General features: G+C 46.0%; 1 protein-coding gene across 4 annotated transcripts in view; it reads right to left on the reverse strand.

Annotated features, from left to right (window-relative positions):
• Nucleotides 1–1,500: 1,500 nt before the first annotated feature.
• LOC125739298 (CUB and sushi domain-containing protein 1-like) overlaps nucleotides 1,501–17,797 on the reverse strand; it is a 348,758-nt gene continuing 332,461 nt past the window's right edge. For 2 of the 4 annotated variants that reach the window (XM_049009245.1, XM_049009246.1), the window contains exons 58-71: nucleotides 16,543–16,719; nucleotides 16,027–16,206; nucleotides 15,282–15,455; nucleotides 14,363–14,536; nucleotides 14,070–14,143; nucleotides 11,841–11,952; nucleotides 11,144–11,323; nucleotides 10,608–10,667; nucleotides 10,222–10,383; nucleotides 9,772–9,884; nucleotides 9,528–9,615; nucleotides 8,688–8,820; nucleotides 8,305–8,367; nucleotides 1,501–5,308 (exon numbers count right to left, since the gene is read on the reverse strand). In XM_049009245.1, the coding sequence (XP_048865202.1) occupies nucleotides 5,149–5,308; nucleotides 8,305–8,367; nucleotides 8,688–8,820; nucleotides 9,528–9,615; nucleotides 9,772–9,884; nucleotides 10,222–10,383; nucleotides 10,608–10,667; nucleotides 11,144–11,323; nucleotides 11,841–11,952; nucleotides 14,070–14,143; nucleotides 14,363–14,536; nucleotides 15,282–15,455; nucleotides 16,027–16,206; nucleotides 16,543–16,719 (1,850 nt within the window). In that variant the 3' untranslated portion in view covers nucleotides 1,501–5,148. The remainder of the gene's footprint in view (nucleotides 5,309–8,304; nucleotides 8,368–8,687; nucleotides 8,821–9,527; nucleotides 9,616–9,771; nucleotides 9,885–10,221; nucleotides 10,384–10,607; nucleotides 10,668–11,143; nucleotides 11,324–11,840; nucleotides 11,953–14,069; nucleotides 14,144–14,362; nucleotides 14,537–15,281; nucleotides 15,456–16,026; nucleotides 16,207–16,542; nucleotides 16,720–17,797) is intronic. The other 2 variants (XM_049009249.1, XM_049009247.1) reach the window with 1 other exon arrangement.

A 17,797-nucleotide genomic window follows, 5' to 3' on the forward strand; every position in this document is an offset into this window, starting at 1 on the left:
CATAGATTAATTTTTGTCTATTTACATATTTATTTTCCTGGTACAGTGAGTCGCTACCCAACAGTGATGCCATCCATTTGAGTCAGTGTCTAATGAGGGAAACTTCAATAGGACAGCAAAGGGCAGAATCTCCGGGTGCCAATGGCCACTGACGCCACTGCTAAAACGTGCACGTGCAACGTTCCTCACCAGAGCTGCTGGTGAACATCCCGAAGTGGAAGGCAGGTGATTCCCGGTGCCAACCAGCTCCGGGTGGGTGAGTGACGAATAAACCAAACACAGAGAGAAGCCTCCTTCAGCTACCTGTCATATGGATCTCCACGAAGACTCCAGACTGATGTACGGACTCAGGTACTAAAAAGCATGACATTCTCCACAGCTAAATGCAGCATAATCCATGATCAGAATTTTACACCATTTTCTGAAAAAATTTCATGGTCATACGGTAAATTGGCATAAACAGAAACTTGCTAAATTGGTTCCAGACTGAATGATACTGATATACTGATAAACAGAAATGCTGAGGATTAATGGTATAACTATCATTAGGGTCATGAGGACCTTCTGAGTGAATGAAGGTCTCACTCAGACTGATGACTATAGACACACTCGCTTTGTACAGTGCAGACTTGTGTATTCTCATGTATATCATTTGTAAACAAAGTAATGTGTCACTTTACAGTAACGCCACACTGGAAATATTTATGTGATTAAAGGCACCAACAGGAAATAAAGAATAAAAGGTAATCCATTGGGGGCTGGGGGGGCACTAGTTAAATGCCCCATCGACTCCCGCTGACCAAAGCTACCGGACACAGTCAGATCTGGTCAGACGGTAGAGAACAATAAGAAGGCAGCATGAATGCGATTCGCAGCCAATAAATCGCTGAGCACCGACATGGTAGCTGCCGGTATACTCTTTTTATTTTTCAAATTTTATATAATTTCAAAAACGAAGACGAATTGTACCAAATGCCAATTTTGTCTTTGTGTCCGCATGAACCGCGTGTGATTCTGCGGGCGCTGCATTTGCGTTGGCCTGCTTTTCAGTTTTCATTCAAAGAGAAATTAGACAGAGCAGGTGGAAATTGCTGAAATAATGTCAGGCAAACTGCTAGCATCCATATTGCACACCGGTGAGGAGTTTGTGCTCTTAGGAGACAGCCAAGAGACAGTACTGACTGGTAGCTTGTACCAAACTCAGTCCAGATGCAGTGAGAAAACAGGAGTATCTCAGTTAAAAGACTGATATGAAGTGCTTTCCATGTCATTCTCTCATGGAGTCAAAGGCCATTCAACACATAAAAAATAAAAAAAAAAAAATAAACTGACCTGTCTGTACATCAGCCCACGCTATTCATGAATGTCACCTCTGGCTACAATTGATACACAAAAAATTCTGAATGCTTTCGGACATAACAGAAATAGGCAGCCTAGACAGAAACTATAATCAAATATTTAATCTCTAATTCAAATTATATTTTTTAAAAGATGCTTTCATTGAACAAATTATATTACAATTTATATGAGAGTCTTTGCTTTGTATCTGTCAGACGATACATTATATATTTCATACAGGCTCATATATACTGACATGTGCAAGAGTTTACAAATTTAAAACTAGCTATTGACATGTTATGTTACATAAATGATAAAAGTTTACATTTTTGTATATTAAAAACATTTATTTTAACAATTTTATACCTACATTAATCAAAAAATTACAGCATATTTCATAATTTTACAAATTTCCTCATAAAAAATATATTTCTGTACAAAAAAAAACATTTTCTTTTGCACCTACGTCAGTCAGCAGCAAATGGTAGAATGGCGATGTCGTCACATGGGGTGGAGTCGCTCGGGAGGTGGGATGAAGCTGCGGGGTGAGGGGGGGGCTGCGGCCAGACTATTATAAAGAGTGGGATGTTATTGCAGCGGGCCTGGTGGAGGCCTGGGTGCGTACAAGCATCACGAGAAGCTGAGAGATGGACAGCAGGTGGATCGTCAGGGAAATACTCCTCTGTGGAGTTTTGTGTGTTTTTCCTTGTTTTGTTTCACAAACTCCAGCCTCCCATATTTTACACATCACTTCCACCATTGGTGCTCCGTACCGAACATGGCACAATTTTACATAATATCAAATGCAAAATAGAAAATTTCTTAGAAAAATTAAGGTGAAGCTGTTGCTTCCTCTGGACAGACACGACGATGCAAGACGCCGCTAAGTGAGACGCTGCTCAGTGAGACGCTGCTCAGTGAGACGCTGCTCAGTGAGACTCCGTTTAATGAGACACTGCTCAGCTTCATGCTGCTCAGCAAGATGCCTCTCAGTGAGACACTGCTCAGTGAGACGGCGTTTAGTGAGACGCTGCTCAGTGAGACACTGCACAGTGAGACGCTGCTCAGTGAGACGGCGTTCAGTGAGACGCTGCTCAGTGAGACGCTGCTCAGTGAGACACCGTTTAATGAGACACTGCTCAGTGAGATGCTGCTCAGTGAGACGCTGCTCAGTGAGACATTGATCTGTGAAACGCTGCTAAATGAGACGCTGCTAAATGAGACGCTGCTCAGTTAGACGCTGCTCAGTGAGACACTGCTCTGTGAAACGCTGCTAAATGAGACGCTGCTCAGTTAGATGCTGCTTAGTGAGACACTGCTCAGAGAGACACCGTTTAATGAGACACTGCTCAGTGAGATGCTGCTCAGTGAGACGCTGCTCAGTGAGACATTGATCTGTGAAACGCTGCTCAGTGAGATGCTGCTCAGCAAGATGCAAAGCAAGATGCTTCTCAGTGAGACACCGCTCAGTGAGACACATTTAGTGAGACGCTGCTTAGGGAGACACTGCTCTGTGAAATGCTGCTAAATGAGACGCCGCTCAGCGAGACACTGCTCAGTGAGACACTGCTTAGGGAGACGCTGCTCTGTGAAATGCTGCTAAGTGAGACGCCGCTCAGTGAGACGCCATTTAGTGAGACACTGCTCAGTGAGACGCCATTTAGTGAGATGCTGCTCAGTGAGGCGCTAAGCGAGACACCGCTCACTGAGATGCTCAGATGCAGCTCAGCGAGACGCAGTTCAGTGAGACACCACTAAGCAAGACACTGCTCAGTGAGACACTGCTCAGTGAGACACTGTTCACTGAGACATCGCTCAGTGAGATGCTGCTGAGTGAAAAGTTGCTTCATAAGATGCTACTCTGCGAGAACCTGCACCACAGGCCTCCTGTACTATTACCACGCTTCCTTAGTGGTACACCAATTCTGGCAGGTGGGGTCTGTTGTTTTATTTGGGTAGAAAGGGGAGTTAAGAACATTCTCTGCATGAGAGTGGGTATATGAACACGCTATGGCACCAAAACAACCAGGGTGGGGTGGAGCGGGACGTCATCAGTGAATTTTGAAATCACAGTGTTTATATTCTGAGTAGCCTTGCACTCGGCTGTTGATGGTCTTCTTACGTAATAAGGCAGTGTCTCACTAATTTGCAATACAGGGTTATGATGACAGGGCTCTGAGGGATCAACAAGTTCTCTGGGACAAGATGGGGTGGGATGGGTGTCATATTGAAGCAAGTGCGACGGGGGGGCACCCCAGCATTGGTGCAAAGAGTGCAGGATCAGGAAACAGCACTAGAAAACAAACGTGAAAAGGCTGAATGCAGTGCACACCCCCTCACACATAACGTAACAGACATCACAGACACGATTATACCTGTGATTCAAAGTAAGTGCAGTATTTATGAGAAATAAAAACTTCATAAGCTCAGCATCGCAGGGAAATCGGGACAGATCGCTGTGCAAAAGGGGCACAAAAACATTTTTAGCTAGCCTGACGCCATGTGAGGAGTCTTGTGTTTAAGGTAAGCAGTTAGAGACGTGTCTGAGCAACGCAGGAAAAAAGAGAAGGAGAGAGAAAGAGAGAGAGAGAGCACAGAAAGTGGCATCGTTTTTGGCATTTGAGTAGCATCATTCGCTAAACAAAAATGAAGTCAGGAAGCACAGATTTATGGAGCTAAACCATCAGCAGTTACTGTATGTCAAACTGGCGGTGAAATTAAAAAAATAAAATCCAAATGTCTTTCTCACAATAAAAATATTTCTCTGGGGGGAGTAAGAATCAGCGTCCTTACGATACTGAAACATTGTGGGTGCTGCTCTGCACAGAAGGCCCAAGCTAGCACAGTAATGACGGAAGGCTGCTGCTGATTTCTACATAAACCAGTTGCAATTCAAAACAAAACAAAACAAAAAACAACGAAAAACGAAAACGAAGCTGCATCATCTAAGCATTACAGCCATTTGCGGAGCTGTGTGGGAAAGACGCACTCGTCTCGCAATGAGGGCGATGAAGTCATTTGTCATCATTTTCTGCAGCTTGGACATGTAGCATGGCAACATGCTTCCTGTGAGAATGGAAACACATGTTTATATACATATGGTCAGCATATATAAACCCTGTTTTTATGTTTGTGTTTGTTTTCTTTTTGAATTGACGTTGTGTCCATCTGTCACACGCTAGTGCAAAAATTGTGCCGTTACGGTTTGCAAACACAACTGCTGAGGACACCCCTCTTGGGACCCGGGACCAAGGCCCAGACAGACCAGGCAAGTTCGTCTATCTCACACCCATCACTGTAACATTTCCACTTTTATTATTATTTAAGAAGTCTGGCCTGAGCAGCCATTCCGGATTCGGGGAGCACTCGTTGTCTCCATTTCTCGTTGATAATTTTCCATCCTTTTGATGCTCTTGGACGCGTCCGTAAGAAAGTGCTTTTAGAAAGTACGACAAACAAAAGAGTGGAATTCACTCTCTTCCTGCAAGGGCCATGAGAAACAGAAGTAATCAAAAATAAAAATCGTCATCCATGTTGTCTTTCACAAAGTCATGGTCTCTCCTCGGTGAAGAGTCTTTTTTGCCATTAGTCTTGTTTACAAAAAAAATAAAGATCTCCTATTTTTGCTGTTTATCATTTTTTCCGGATAGTCAGTTGAGTCGCTGCGGTAGCAGAGAAAGGAGCGGCGGGGAGGGGGAGGGGGGGGACTGGCACATGGCACCAAACGTCAGTGCTCAATGAAGACTGAGACTGTACCACTGTGCATACCATATTCAGCATGGTGTTGAAGTGCATGGCCTCGAGCTGGGGCTATACGACAGTGCACACCGTGTTCAGCGTGGTGTCAAAGCGCACGGCTTTCGCCTCTGTCGGCTTCATGTTCGTGTCGTACATGGGATTCTCAAATGACGCCTGTCCGTTTGTGTTTTCGTGCCCCGCATAGCCGTTGTATTGAACTTTTGGTCTTGTTCTGAAAAGCGAGAAAATACGGTTTTCAGCTTACGGTTACAAAAAGAACCAACTGTCTAACGAACTAAATAATTAGCTAACTAATGGCACAATCTGTGGATGTGATCGAGAGTGGTGATAGAAAACAGCCAATTCTGAGGGACTTTTTAAAAATGGATTTAATTTGTGCAACAAAGCAAACAGAATGCCAGATATCAGAGGAGGAAAAATAGCACAATATATATGCCAAAATAGCACAATATATATGCCAAAATAGCACAATATATATGCCAAAATCATGTGTCAAGCCAAGCGAACTAGGCCTGGGAGGTCAATCTATGTTATTCAAATAAAAATTCAATTTGAAAAATATTTACATAGTTAATTGCAAAAATTCACATTCCATTTTTTGAAGATTTAAGTAGGCAACTATGAGTCATCTAGCACCTTTCCACATTTTCGTTTTACCTCTTGTCACTTAAAGTATAATAAGGAATCTGCCACTAGGGGCAGACTTCCATGAGTTTACTGAGCTAGCCAGAATGGTTGAAACTAGCCAGCAAGAAAACAGTCAAGTAGTGAGTAAATCAGAAGAAGAATGTGGCAATATAGTTGCCCCCGAGAGCTGTAAAATGTGCACTCTAGTTTTCCAGGCAGTTTTCATCATGGGACCTCCAACTCCTATATGTCAAATTTTATCGCCAAAATTTCAAAATATGGGAATAGTGTTGCTTTTACATGGTATATTGTCTGGTTCATGATGGTATGAAAGGTTACATACCACCCAAGCCTAGTTAAGCGTAGCTCAGACCAAAGGCTGCATTTCATTGCAGGATGTCTTTTCAGTTTTAAGCTCTTCTACGCACATAAGTTTACATTAACTGTGTGATTTCAATTGTTTGAAAATTCAACATCGCGGAACAATTAAAATGACTTTGTTGTTGCTGCTGGAGTTTCTGTCATGTGGGTAGCTAAATAAGTGAAAATGTGTTATTACTGGCCCCTTGTCATTTTCCTATCGAGATCGGAAATTGTATATTTAATATTTGAGTTTTTTCAAATTGCGAAATATGTTAGAAGAATTCAAAATGGGTTTTAAAAAGAATTTCCCAGCCCTGATGTGGACTGGCTCCTGGATCATTCCAGAAATATTTCAATGTAAAAAGTGGGGAGTGGGTTTAAAAATGGACAGAAAGCACAGCTGATGCTGTTTCCCCCCAGCCAGAATTATAATGCAGACACACACAGACAAATAGGGTCCACTTATGTGTCTGTCTCCTTTTGTATCAAACACACATGCTCAGTGCATGGCTCTGTACCTGCCAGAGTCCTTACATGAGTCTCTTCAAAATGTGTCACACGTAGCGTAGAGGCATTATTTATACAGGTATGAGAAAGCTACACAATCATTTTTGCATGTTTAGCATATGTACCTATATGTAGCATATGTTGTTTTGTCATTGCAAAGCCTCTAATTTATTACTTTTTCTTGGAATCAGTTACCAGGTGTCTGTTTGTTTAAAAATGTAAATGAGTTCAGTATTAGGTAACACCTAATTGGTGCATTCCATGGATGTAAAATTGTTAACGGGATGCAACATTCGCAGTAAATCTGAGGTAAATCAGAAACAGAAAATGGGCGGGCGCATGGCAAGCACGCGTGATCCACGCGTGATCCATGCGTGATCCACAGGCGAACCACACGTGATCCACATGCGAAGCACGTGCTGAGATGTTGGGGGTAACGTCACTTGTGGGGAACCTGATGGCTTCTGCCACATGCCCCGATTTTAATTACTTATCAAATAATCAGTGACTTATGACTGTAGGGAAGACAGACAAGGGAAGAAAATAACAGCGAATAAAATACCAGAACAGGGAGCTAAAGGACTAAAGGACACATTGTAACAGCTTCATGTTACTTAGATATCTAATCTGCTAAACTGCTAAATTAGTTTAACTGCAGAATTAATGTAGTTAATAATTTATAAAAGTAATAATAATTTAAAAGATGGGTGACCGTTTCACGCTATCAGTCGAACAATAGCTGAAAGGACAGAATGACATTTGAGATAAATCTGCACTAACAATACCAAAGCAAAGGGGCCTCTGCAGTGTGGTCAAACTGCACGCATCAGCCGCAGAGGGCACTGTTACCATGAGACCACAAACTGATCGCCACTGCCCTCTGTGGCTGTGCAGGACAATTACATGTCCTGAGCAGATCGGGACACAAATCATCAAACATGCCGTGCTGAGCCTTTGCAAACTTAACTGTGGTGCCCCCGCCCCACTCTCATTTAGACACAGTGTATGGTGAATGCGTAATAATAATAATAATAATAATAATAATAATAGTTATAGGAAGGGCTGAAAAAGAATCCCGGATTCAGTAATCGAATACTGAATAACATCAGTATTCGAGATTAATGCCTCAATACACGCCAGGCTTCTTTTCTTACATCTTTCCATATAATTACTTACACTGAAATGACTGAATTAATTCCACATTTTAATATCTGGTAATATATATATCCAAATGTACACCATATGTGGCATTATACCTCCATTATCCTGCATACAAATCCAATCTGACAAAACTGTAATTACCTGCATCTAATCAAATTATTTAGGTGAACAAAAATGGATTCTTTTAAATCATAACTTTTACTTTATTATTATTATTATTATAAATAAATAACTTTTATTTATTATTTTACTTAACCTGGAGAACTGCGTATAAACACAAGACCAGTGAAAACAGGCAGGTTCTGTTTGTGCAGACAGACATGTCTACATAGATAAATCAAGCACATGACATTTAGTTTGCCGAAATATGTCAACAGAGGCATGGAAATTAACCATCAGAGCAGCAGTGTGGCGTGGCATTTGTCCTCTGTATACCGTACATTTGTTTGCCTGTTCATATCGCGGTTCTATTAGGAAATGGAGGAGGGAAAAGCAAACGATGGCAGAGTGGAGCGAGAGCGAGTTCTGCCCAGCGACGCCGTCTCTTACCTGCAGCCAGTTCTTATCACTTCTTTGGGTCTCTCATTCTCATCTGTGTCTTGTGAAAGTACCCTGCCAATTTTTTTATTTATTTTAATATCGCGGAAACTCTCATCCGAATCTGACACACAGAAAAAATAACACTTCTGGCAAACTCCCGGGGCCGCCCATGGCACAGGGTCCAATGTCTCAGCCGAACATTTGAGGTGGACAAGGGGATTTGGCGGATGGTTTTTGTTTTGTTTGTGGGATTTTTTTTTGTGAGGGGTCACCGGTTGGCGTCACAGGAGCTTCCCATAAGTGGCATAAGAGAGACAGTTCTGCTTTGCAGTCAATCATCACAGACAGACATGAGTGGGCGAGCAGGCGGACGGGAGGCCCGGGGGCCGTACCTGTGTTTGTAGAGGTAAAAGGCAAATCCCGAAAGGATCAAAGCGAAGAATGGCACCAAGATAGCAGCTGCCACTGAGCCGCTATTTGTGCCGTAATATGGATTTGAAGGATCCATGTCTGTTGTTATCAGACCTGATGAGATGATGAAACATATAAAATATCACCTGTGCCAATCTACCTGCTAGCTAAATCAAACAATACTACAATAGCATAGTTTTTTAATTATTCAAACACTGGGATACAATACCTGTGCAATATAATGGTATTCAAAATGAGGTACTGCCCAAACCTAGTGCTGGCTAGCAGGGGGAGCTGCTGTCAATTAATGAGACACTTTTGAACCTTCAAGGAGAGTTGAGATGTACTTCGGCCATGATCGCTCTACCTTTTAGCAAGATCACACAACTTCGGCCATGATCGCTCTACCTTTTAGCAAGATCACACAACTTCGGCCATGATCGCTCTACCTTTTAGCAAGATCACACAACTTCGGCCATGATCGCTCTACCTTTTAGCAAGATCACACAACTTCGGCCATGATCGCTCTACCTTTTAGCAAGATCACACAACTTCGGCCATGATCGCTCTACCTGATTGCTAAATCATATGACTTCGGCCATGATCGCTCTACCTTTTAGCAAAATCACACAACTTCGGCCATGATCGCTCTACCTGATTGCTAAATCATATGACTTTGGCCATTATCGCTCTACCTGATTGCTAAATCTTACGACTTGGGCCACGATCGCTCTACCTGCTAGCTAAATCAAATGATGATGAATATAAAAACAGAAAATGTTTCTAATAGCTGTTATTTCTGTGTTTTGCATAAACAATACCTTGTCTTTTCAGCTGAAATTTCCCAAAATCTTTGCTGTGAATATAACCCTGGTACACATAGTTATTTTTGTCAGTTTCCGCTGTCACCTGGAGATGAACAGAAAATAAAAGATTAACGATTAATCCCCCCTGAACAACTTAAATGTCTCTGACAGAAAGACTTTGTCGCCCTACGTACCTGTAGCTAAATGATTTTTAGTGATAACAGTTTTTATGATAATAGTTAAAATGTGAAATACTTACAAATCCATCCATTGCCCAGTTGTCATTTTTAAATTTACTGAAATAAAGCTCCATAGGACCATGGACATTGTACACCTTCAGGAGTAAATGATTCTCTTCTTTTTTATATGTCCCTGTGGAAAATAAAAATGCATGTATGTGTCATTGAAAGTCACAACCAATTTTTAATAAAAAAAATAAATTAAAAAAACATACTGTAAATTTCTGCCTTACACTACTTAAAAAATAGTTATACCCAGAGTAGTAACATGTAATATATTAGAATATATTATACAATATTCAAGATGGTGATGATGCTGTGTTTACTCCTAAATAACAAAATGCTTCCAGACTAAAGAAGCCCCTCACTAATGGTTTGGTAAGTGGCTGTAGAAAATGGGCAGAGAGGGTGATGCAGTCGCTGGGCGGAGCCGCCAGAGGAAGGTCCATCGGGGGGTGAGGATACGTCACCTGACAGCTTGATCTGCACGCCGCTGTGCTCCAGCAGAGTGACGTTCACTTTGCTGCTCGTCACGTTGAAGCCGTTTACAGTGATGGTGGCTGGTTGCCTCTTGCCCAGGTATTCGTAGAAGCCAGTCCAGCCAGAATTTAAAGAAAACACATCGGCAGGAACTGAAAGCCAAAACACGACAGTGGGGTCACATGACCATCTCTGGGTCACTGTCTCTAACATTTGAGTGCATTTCACGGCTTTGTTTGAAGATGATCTGCTTTATATGGAAATGCTTGTCTCATGCTGCAGAGAGCCAGTGGGAAAGTTCTGGGTCCTTTATTCGACTGAAGTTCCTGAAATCTTAAGGGTTTAAGGGTGCTGATTTTCAGAGACTTTCACGTACCTCGGATTTTGTTTTTCTGTTCATCTGTATCTTCCTTTTTGTCGTTTATTTTCGGACCAACTGAAAAGCAGGATTGAACACCAGACAAATCAAGCCTGACCTAGACACCGGTGAGCTGTGTACCTTTGGGCTGCTGGTAAGTTACCCAACACAAAAATGAAGATGCAGGAGTTTGAGAGGCTGGAGCTGTGCACCAGGCTGAAATCCTGCAGCATTTCTCACAAATAACATGAACTGTTTTACAGCCACCCCCAGCCCAGGAGGAACCTTAACCCCAGCCCTCCCCAACACGGATTGGCAGAAAGGTGCCAATTAAATGGCGGCCACGCAGGATGAAGAGCCGGCAGCTGAAGCGAATTGGAGCAGCGAGCCACCACTAGCATGCTGGGGGGGGGGAGGGGGGGCTTGTGTGCCTGAACCAGAAGAGCCTAAAAATCCCAGCTTGCTTTCGCCAAAACACTCAGTGTGTGTCTGTGCCCCTGTAGACAGGCACTGCCTTTCCGGAGTGTTCTGGGTGGACTGGGCGGTGCGCATACCTTTGCAGATGGGCGGCTTTCCGGACCACCTCCCGTCTGCCTTGCAGGTGCGGTGCTCAGAGCCGCCGGCCAGGAAGAAGGCAGCCTGGCAGGTGTACATCAGTGTGTAGCCCAGTGTGGGCAGATCCAGGGCACGCACATCGCAGTGAGCCGGTGTCTCCAACTGCCTGCAGGCGTGGGCTGTGGGGGGGCGGGGGGGGGCAGTGGTGTCAAGGTGGGGAGGCACCTCTTCTGTCTGCTCTGATAATTAATGAATGGTGCCGGTCATCACCAACAAACCCCCCCCCCACACACACACACCACCACCCGGACTTTTCTATGGAGAGCCGCACATTTGACAGCACCGCCCCCTTCCCCCCCCCACCCCGTGTCATGCTGATAGTTAAATGGAACTCGGCTAAACTTTGGGCCCCCATTCCTTTGTTCTCATATGAATCACCCCCACCCCCCATCCATCCCTCCGGCACAAACATAAAATCTGCCCTTGAAACTGAAGCCCATATTCTTCACGCCACCCCCAACAGGAGGAACAGCATTTGAGTACAGTGACCAGCACGGCCCCATTTGCCATTTGCTGAGAACGGATTTCATTAGGGTGCTGCAGCAGGACCCAAGCCTGTGAGAAATGGCGACTCTTTCATAATGCGGTAGAACATGAAGACGGAGGCCCTCTGAGGCCTGACAGCGAGCGTCTTACGGATGCACTCGGGCTGCGTCCCGCTCCAGGTCAAGTCCTCTAGGCACGTCCTTGTTGTCGATCCTAATATGTGGTAGTTTTTCCTACATTTAAAGAAAATTTTACTTCCGACCTGCAAAGAAACAAAAGGACACAATGTATAAATGTGACAGTTTACGACATTCTGATGGTTCCACTCTCATGGTTCCACTCTCATGGTTCCACTCTCATGGTTCCATTCTGAACGTGTTCATCCAAGGCCTTCCAGCACCTTCTCATTTAGAACTGGATCCTCTTTTAACCACCAGCAGTGACATACCTCGGCATATCACACCTTCTGTTTTCACTAATGGGCCGTTATGTTAACATACCTTTCATCCATCAAGGAAACAACGGGACAGTCAGTAATCCTCACGTAACCCCCCCAAAAAAAAAAAACCGCATAATACATTCATGTTTACATAATATGTTTACTTTCGGTTTGTATTCTTCATCTGCCGCTGGGGAAAACAACAGGTTGGCAAATGTACTCAAAATAAAAGGAAAGGCACCTGTGTAAGAAGCAGGTGGTATGTGTGCGGGAAGCAGGTGGTATGTGTGCGGGAAGCAGGTGGTATGTGTGCGGGAAGCAGGTGGTGTGTGCGGGAAGCAGGTGGTATGTGTGCGGGAAGCAGGTGGTGTGTGCGGGAAGCAGGTGGTGCGTGCGGAAAGCAGGTGGTGTGTGCGGGAAGCAGGTGGTATGTGTGTGGGAAGCAGGTGGTATGTGTGCGGGAAGCAGGTGGTGTGTGCGGGAAGCTGGTGGTGAGTGCGGGAAGCAGGTGGTGTGTGCGGGAAGCAGGTGGTGCGTGCGGGAAGCAGGTGGTGAGTGCGGGAAGCTGGTGGTGAGTGCGGGAAGCTGGTGGTGTGTGCGGGAAGCTGGTGGTGTGTGCGGGAAGCAGGTGGTGAGTGCGGGAAGCAGGTGGTGAGTGCGGGAAGCTGGTGGTGACTGCGGGAAGCTGGTGGTATGTGCGGGAAGCTGGTGGTGTGTGCGGGAACAGGTGGTATGTGTGTGGGAAGCAGGTGGTATGTGTGCGGGAAGCAGGTGGTGTGTGCGGGAAGCAGGTGGTGCGTGCGGGAAGCAGGTGGTGAGTACGGGAAGCTGGTGGTATGTGCAGGAAGCTGGTGGTGTGTGCGGGAAGCAGGTGGTGTGTGCGGGAAGCAGGTGGTGCGTGCGGGAAGCAGGTGGTGAGTGCGGGAAGCTGGTGGTGAGTGCGGGAAGCTGGTTGTGCGTGTGGGAAGCAGGTGGTGAGTGCGGGAAGCTGGTGGTGAGTGCGGGAAGCTGGTTGTGCGTGCGGGAAGCAGGTGGTGAGTGCGGGAAGCAGGTGGTGAGTGCGGGAAGCAGGTGGTGAGTGCGGGAAGCAGGTGGTGAGTGCGGGAAGCAGGTGGTGAGTGCGGGAAGCTGGTGGTGAGTGCGGGAAGCAGGTGGTGAGTGCGGGAAGCAGGTGGTGAGTGCGGGAAGCTGGTGGTGAGTGCGGGAAGCTGGTTGTGCGTGCGGGAAGCAGGTGGTGTGTGCGGGAAGCTGGTGGTGTGTGCGGGAAGCTGGTTGTGCGTGCGGGAAGCAGGTGGTGTGTGCGGGAGTCGATGTGTATGAACTGTGAGTAGTGGCTGCGTGCATTGTTTTGCTTTGTGTTTATTTCAGTGGAGTTTATGTAATATTTCAGTGCATTAATACAATTAATTTCAAACAAAACTTATTTTTTTATTGTTTCACCTGCGATGATAAAAAGTAGAAATTTCGATGAACATCCATAATTCAACACAGGACACAATACACACAATTTCATTGAAATAAATACTTAAAAATTTCGAAACGTTTTATAAAAAGCTTTTCTGATTTTCCCGAAAGAACAGCCACTCTGTTAGGAGCATCACGGCTTTTTGGTTTGGGCTGTTGCCGGGCAATGTTGCAACTTTCCATTGATATTGGGCAACAAATTTCTATTTGAAAACCTTTATTGGCAGTGGGCAACTTTTTGTCGTCATGCAGATTCAGAAGAGTTTGCCTTTTCTCTCACCTGGTTAAGATTCACTGCTGCTATCAATACTAATGGAACATCAACAGGGCTGCGTGCATCGTTTTACGTCTGTTTTACGTCTGTTTTACGTCTGTTTTACGTCTAGCTTGGCAGTTAATTGGGGTCGATGTGGACACCGTGCAAAATGGAGGTTCAAGTGTTACACTCAAATCACGGCTTGAATTTTAGCACCTACCTCGAATCCGTGGGCCTGGATCGGGATCCCAAACGCTGGCGTTCCGGGGTCTCTGCAGACGTTGTATGCGGGATCTAAGGAAGCAGAGTACAGGGTCTAACGTACAGCCTTTAAGGGTACAAAGAGCCCACTCCGCTTTGCACGCCCAACATCCCTCATGGATTCTTCCAAAGAGCAGAGGCTTCTGTCATGCTTCAATGTTCAAGGGGATTTGCAGGAGGAATCCGCTATCAGGGAAGGGGGCCTTTATTTCTGAGTTGCCTGAAATGGGGCTTTGCCTAGAGGAGACTTGCCTATGCAGGAGGGCTGGACGCCGCTCCAGGTTCCGTCGGATTGACACGTCCTTCTGGGGGAGCCAACTAGCAGGTAGGGAGGGCGGCAATGGAAGGTGACCTCCGAGCCGTAGGTGAACTGCCTCCCCTCCGCGTGGCCCTCCGCTGGTGAGCCGGGGTCCCCACACAGCACAGCTGCTCAGGAAAGATCACAATGCTGGAGGGATCGTGGGTATCCACAGAACTGCCTGAAAAGCTGTTACGCACCAAAGCCACCCCGGAACATGGAGCATCACATACTTATACAACTGACCGGACCCAGTTACATGTGTGACGTCATAATTCTGAACTGCGTTTGCTGCCACAACAGTAGAGCAATTCCAGTGTAGTGTAAATTAACTTTTAATTAACTAATTGTCTATAATTAAATCTTATCTAAATATTTGCCTTAAAAAATGCTTGAAGCATACGGTGTAATGACAGAGAAGATCTTTCTTTAATTTAATCAGGACCACAATGGATGTCATGTTCAGTTTCAGAACAGCAAGCTGACCCCTCTGCTTATCTTTAAAAAGCCCCACCCCCTTCAGCTGACAGCCAATCAGAGCACACGTCATGTGTTAGGTAGTTGGGAGGCCCCCAAATGCATGACGGGACCTAGCGTCTCCCCGGGTATGACGTCAGAGGCTCGCCACAGCACCCCTGTGCACTCCTGACAGATGACTGCAGTGACACTGCCAACTGATTGGAGTTACATTCGTGGACCCAACCTGGCCTGGCTTTTTAATTTTGGGGGAAGACTTCTGACATCATGCTTAGATAGACTCAACAACCTCTCTGCTCACAGGGAAGGGGAACCCTGCTTCTGGTGGATGATGATGCTTCTGAGGAGATCTTTAGCCATCTAACTACATGTAACAGAGAGAGGTGGGGTACTCACGCAGGCACTGGGGGACGTCACCGCGCCAGCTGCCACTGCCCTCGCATGTGAGGACGCCAGGTGCAGACAGCTGGTAGCCATCCAAGCACCTGTAGGCCATGCTGGAGCCCCAGTGAAGCTCGGAGCCCTCCACCTGCCCATGGGGGATGGCTGGGGGCTGGCTGCAGACAATTGCTGTGGTGGGGGGACAGGACAGACTAGTCAGCTGCAGGAGTCACCCCGGGGGGGCAGGGGGTAAGGAGGAATATATCACACGAGGACGGACCCTGCAGAGATCAGAGGTAGCTCTGAGACAGAATCTCTGTTTATCTTGTTTGGGATTTACATGATTTATAGGTGATTAGAGTGAATCTCACCCTCATTAATCACATATGGGCATTCATGTTACATTGTCTGCACGTTCATGTGAAAACCATTTCCTGCTATGTGATGTGACATGTCTACATAAATTAGCACCGATGAGTGAGAATACAAGTGCCCTGGGGGTGGTGTGTACTCACAGCACACCATCAACAGCTCATGTACAGCGGGAGCATACTGTATGTGTGTATATGTATGATAATTGTTAGTGTCACCCCCCTAATCTCCCCTCTACGGCCCTCGGTCCACCCTCCACACTGCTGATACTTCACTTTTTTAAAGATCATTTATTCTTGCCAAATCGGCTAGACCCGGTGATGGCTCTGACTATGTTGCGCCGCTGCCTCACTGGCGCCCCAGTCAGCACGGGAGGAGACGCGCTTACCCCTGCAGCTGGGCCGACTCTGGTTCCAGCCGCCGTCCTGAGTGCACCGCAGGCTAGGCGGCCCATCGTGCTCCAACAGGAACCCCGGGTTGCAGTGGTACTGCACTGTCTTGTTGAAGATGAACTCATCGCCAATGTAGAAGCCGTTGGCGATGCTGCCGGGATCGCCACAGCTGATCACTGCAACCCAGATGCCAAACCCAGGTTTTAGTGCTTAGCACCATTTAGCAAACGGTCCCTGTCCTTACATGCACAGAGGACGCCTGGTGAGACTCACGTTATCAATGTCAGTTACTCTAACAATCATATACTGTAGCCTCACAGTTCACATAGATATTCCATGTGTAGTATAGTAGATCTTTACTGTTTTACCCCATGATAGACTTCAGTTAGAAGAGAGGTAATGCTGAGGTACAGCTTGCATGTTCCACTCTTATTTCACACACATCTACCAGAACCTTCTATAGACACCCTCCCGGCGACACCCCGCCACAGGCTTGGTCGGGCTGTTCTCACCAGTGCAGTCTGGGGGGGAGCCAGTCCAGGTGCCGTTGGCGGTGCAGTGGCGGGTGGTCAAGCCAGTGGTCTTGTAGCCCTCCCAGCAGGCGTATGTCACCGAGCTAGAGAAGAGGATGCCATCGCTGAGGACGATCTTCCCGAAGGCCGGTGTTCCCGGGTTTCCACATGATACGGCTAGAGGGAAGATCACAGGCAGCCAATCAGAATTTAGATGCTGTAAACTCCCCTGAAAACCAGTTTCCGTTTTCTTTGCTTAGCACAAGCTAGCATGAGATTGATAGTTTGCGATTTATGTCAAGTGATGTAAGTATTTTATTATATTTTCATAAATGCTTTATTGGTCATTGCAAACTGGAGGTACTGGCGATCTGAAAATGGACACGTTCTCCATCCATCCATCCATCCATTTTCCAAACCGATTATCCTACTGGGTCGCGGGGGGTCCGGAGCCTATCCCGGAAGCAACGGGCACGAGGCAGGGAACAACCCAGGATGGGGGGCCAGCCCATCGCAGGGCACACTCACACACCATGCACTCACACATGCACACCTACGGGCAATTTAGCAACTCCGATTAGCCTCAGCATGTTTTTGGACTGTGGGGGGAAACCGGAGTACCCGGAGGAAACCCCACGACGACATGGGGAGAACATGCAAACTCCACACACATGTGACCCAGGTGGAGACTCGAACCCGGGTCCCAGAGGTGTGAGGCAACAGTGCTAACCACTGCACCACCATGCCGCCCCATACAGTGCTAACCACTGCACCACCATGCCGCCCCGGCAGATAACATTGCCTGGCATTTTCCCTTGTTTTCGGGTTCACTCCCCACAATGGAGGTGCTGATTAAAAAAACTGCATGTTCATGCTGCAGGTGACTGGTGCTTAATGATGATGCAACCAAGGGGAACTGATGGCGACCTGTGCATTCTTTAAGTTAATTAAGCATCGCCGCAATCTCGTTTTACTGAGGGCCCTTAAACGTTGCCAGCAATTAGGTTAATTTTTTAAATGCCATTATAAAATTAATAAATTGATGGCTGGAACCATAAAGACAATGATTTATTTTTGTATACAATTTTATACAAAGGAAGCCACCAAAATGGCCAGAGGAGAGCATTTCCAGCCTGATGAGAGTGATGAGCTGCATAATATTATTGAGTATTATGGGGTGTGGAGCCTATGAGTTTGGAAATACTGAATGCAACTATCTGCTTGATATATGCCATCCATCCATCCATCCATACAT

Source organism: Brienomyrus brachyistius, chromosome 3 (assembly GCF_023856365.1).
Source record: "Brienomyrus brachyistius isolate T26 chromosome 3, BBRACH_0.4, whole genome shotgun sequence".
NCBI classification, from domain to species: domain Eukaryota; kingdom Metazoa; phylum Chordata; class Actinopteri; order Osteoglossiformes; family Mormyridae; genus Brienomyrus; species Brienomyrus brachyistius.